Source organism: Morone saxatilis, unplaced genomic scaffold (genome assembly GCF_004916995.1).
Source record: "Morone saxatilis isolate NCDOM2014 unplaced genomic scaffold, NCSU_SB_2.0 Contig2, whole genome shotgun sequence".
In the NCBI taxonomy this organism is placed as follows: domain Eukaryota; kingdom Metazoa; phylum Chordata; class Actinopteri; family Moronidae; genus Morone; species Morone saxatilis.
In genome coordinates this window covers 13,923,859-13,924,517 of record NW_023339762.1, presented here as the reverse complement: position 1 = coordinate 13,924,517, position 659 = coordinate 13,923,859, and the positions used below count along the sequence as shown (strand labels likewise).

General features: G+C 53.3%; 1 protein-coding gene across 2 annotated transcripts in view; it reads right to left on the bottom strand.

Annotated features, from left to right (window-relative positions):
* The window catches only part of LOC118330253 (DNA-binding protein RFX7), a 15,071-nt gene extending 14,502 nt beyond the window's left edge, over positions 1-569 (bottom strand). For both annotated transcript variants that reach the window (XM_035664733.1, XM_035664734.1), the window contains exon 1: positions 116-569. In XM_035664733.1, coding sequence (XP_035520626.1) covers positions 116-243 — 128 coding nt within the window. In that variant the 5' untranslated portion in view covers positions 244-569. The remainder of the gene's footprint in view (positions 1-115) is intronic.
* Between the last annotated feature and the right edge of the window lie 90 nt (positions 570-659).

The window sequence follows — 659 nt, the reverse complement described above, 5'->3', positions numbered from 1 at the left end:
CACACACACACACACATCCTCCCCTTGCCACTCCAGAAGCTAGATACGCTAATTATGAGGCTACGGCTAGCGAAAAAGGACAGTGTGGCTGCTTGAGGCTCATTTCCATCCTTACCAAATTGAATTCTTTATTTTGAACTGTAACGCGTTCGCCTCGGGCCCCTGGAGTCCCGGCACCAAGGCTGGAAGGGAGCCTAATCCCGAGGCAGGCTTCTGACCAGGTTGTTGTTGATCATCAGCCATCACGATGGAGGGGTGGTGGGGGAGCTTTAACAAGTAGGCCTCATCCCCGGCTGTGCACTGCACCGGACCCACCGCTGCTGGAGTGGCTCAGGCAGCTAGGACAGCCCGCTGAATCCGCCACGGGACATGGCTACAAAACACTGTGATGTGAGCCTCGCGAAACACGAAACAAAACCCCCCCCCAAGAAAAAAAAAACACAAACACACGGGAATACAAAAGGCATTTCGCAGAGGTCTCTTCGCTGCCGCAAATAGCACGCCTGCAGCAGCCAGCAGCAGCTACAGACGAGCTGCCTGCGTCAAGTTACCGGAGCGCAGCGGGGACGAACCCGGAAGTACGGAGAGAGTGCGCCTTCGAAATAAGAGCATGACTTTTTTTTTTTTAACGTGTGTATCAAGTCTGTGTTAAAACAAAT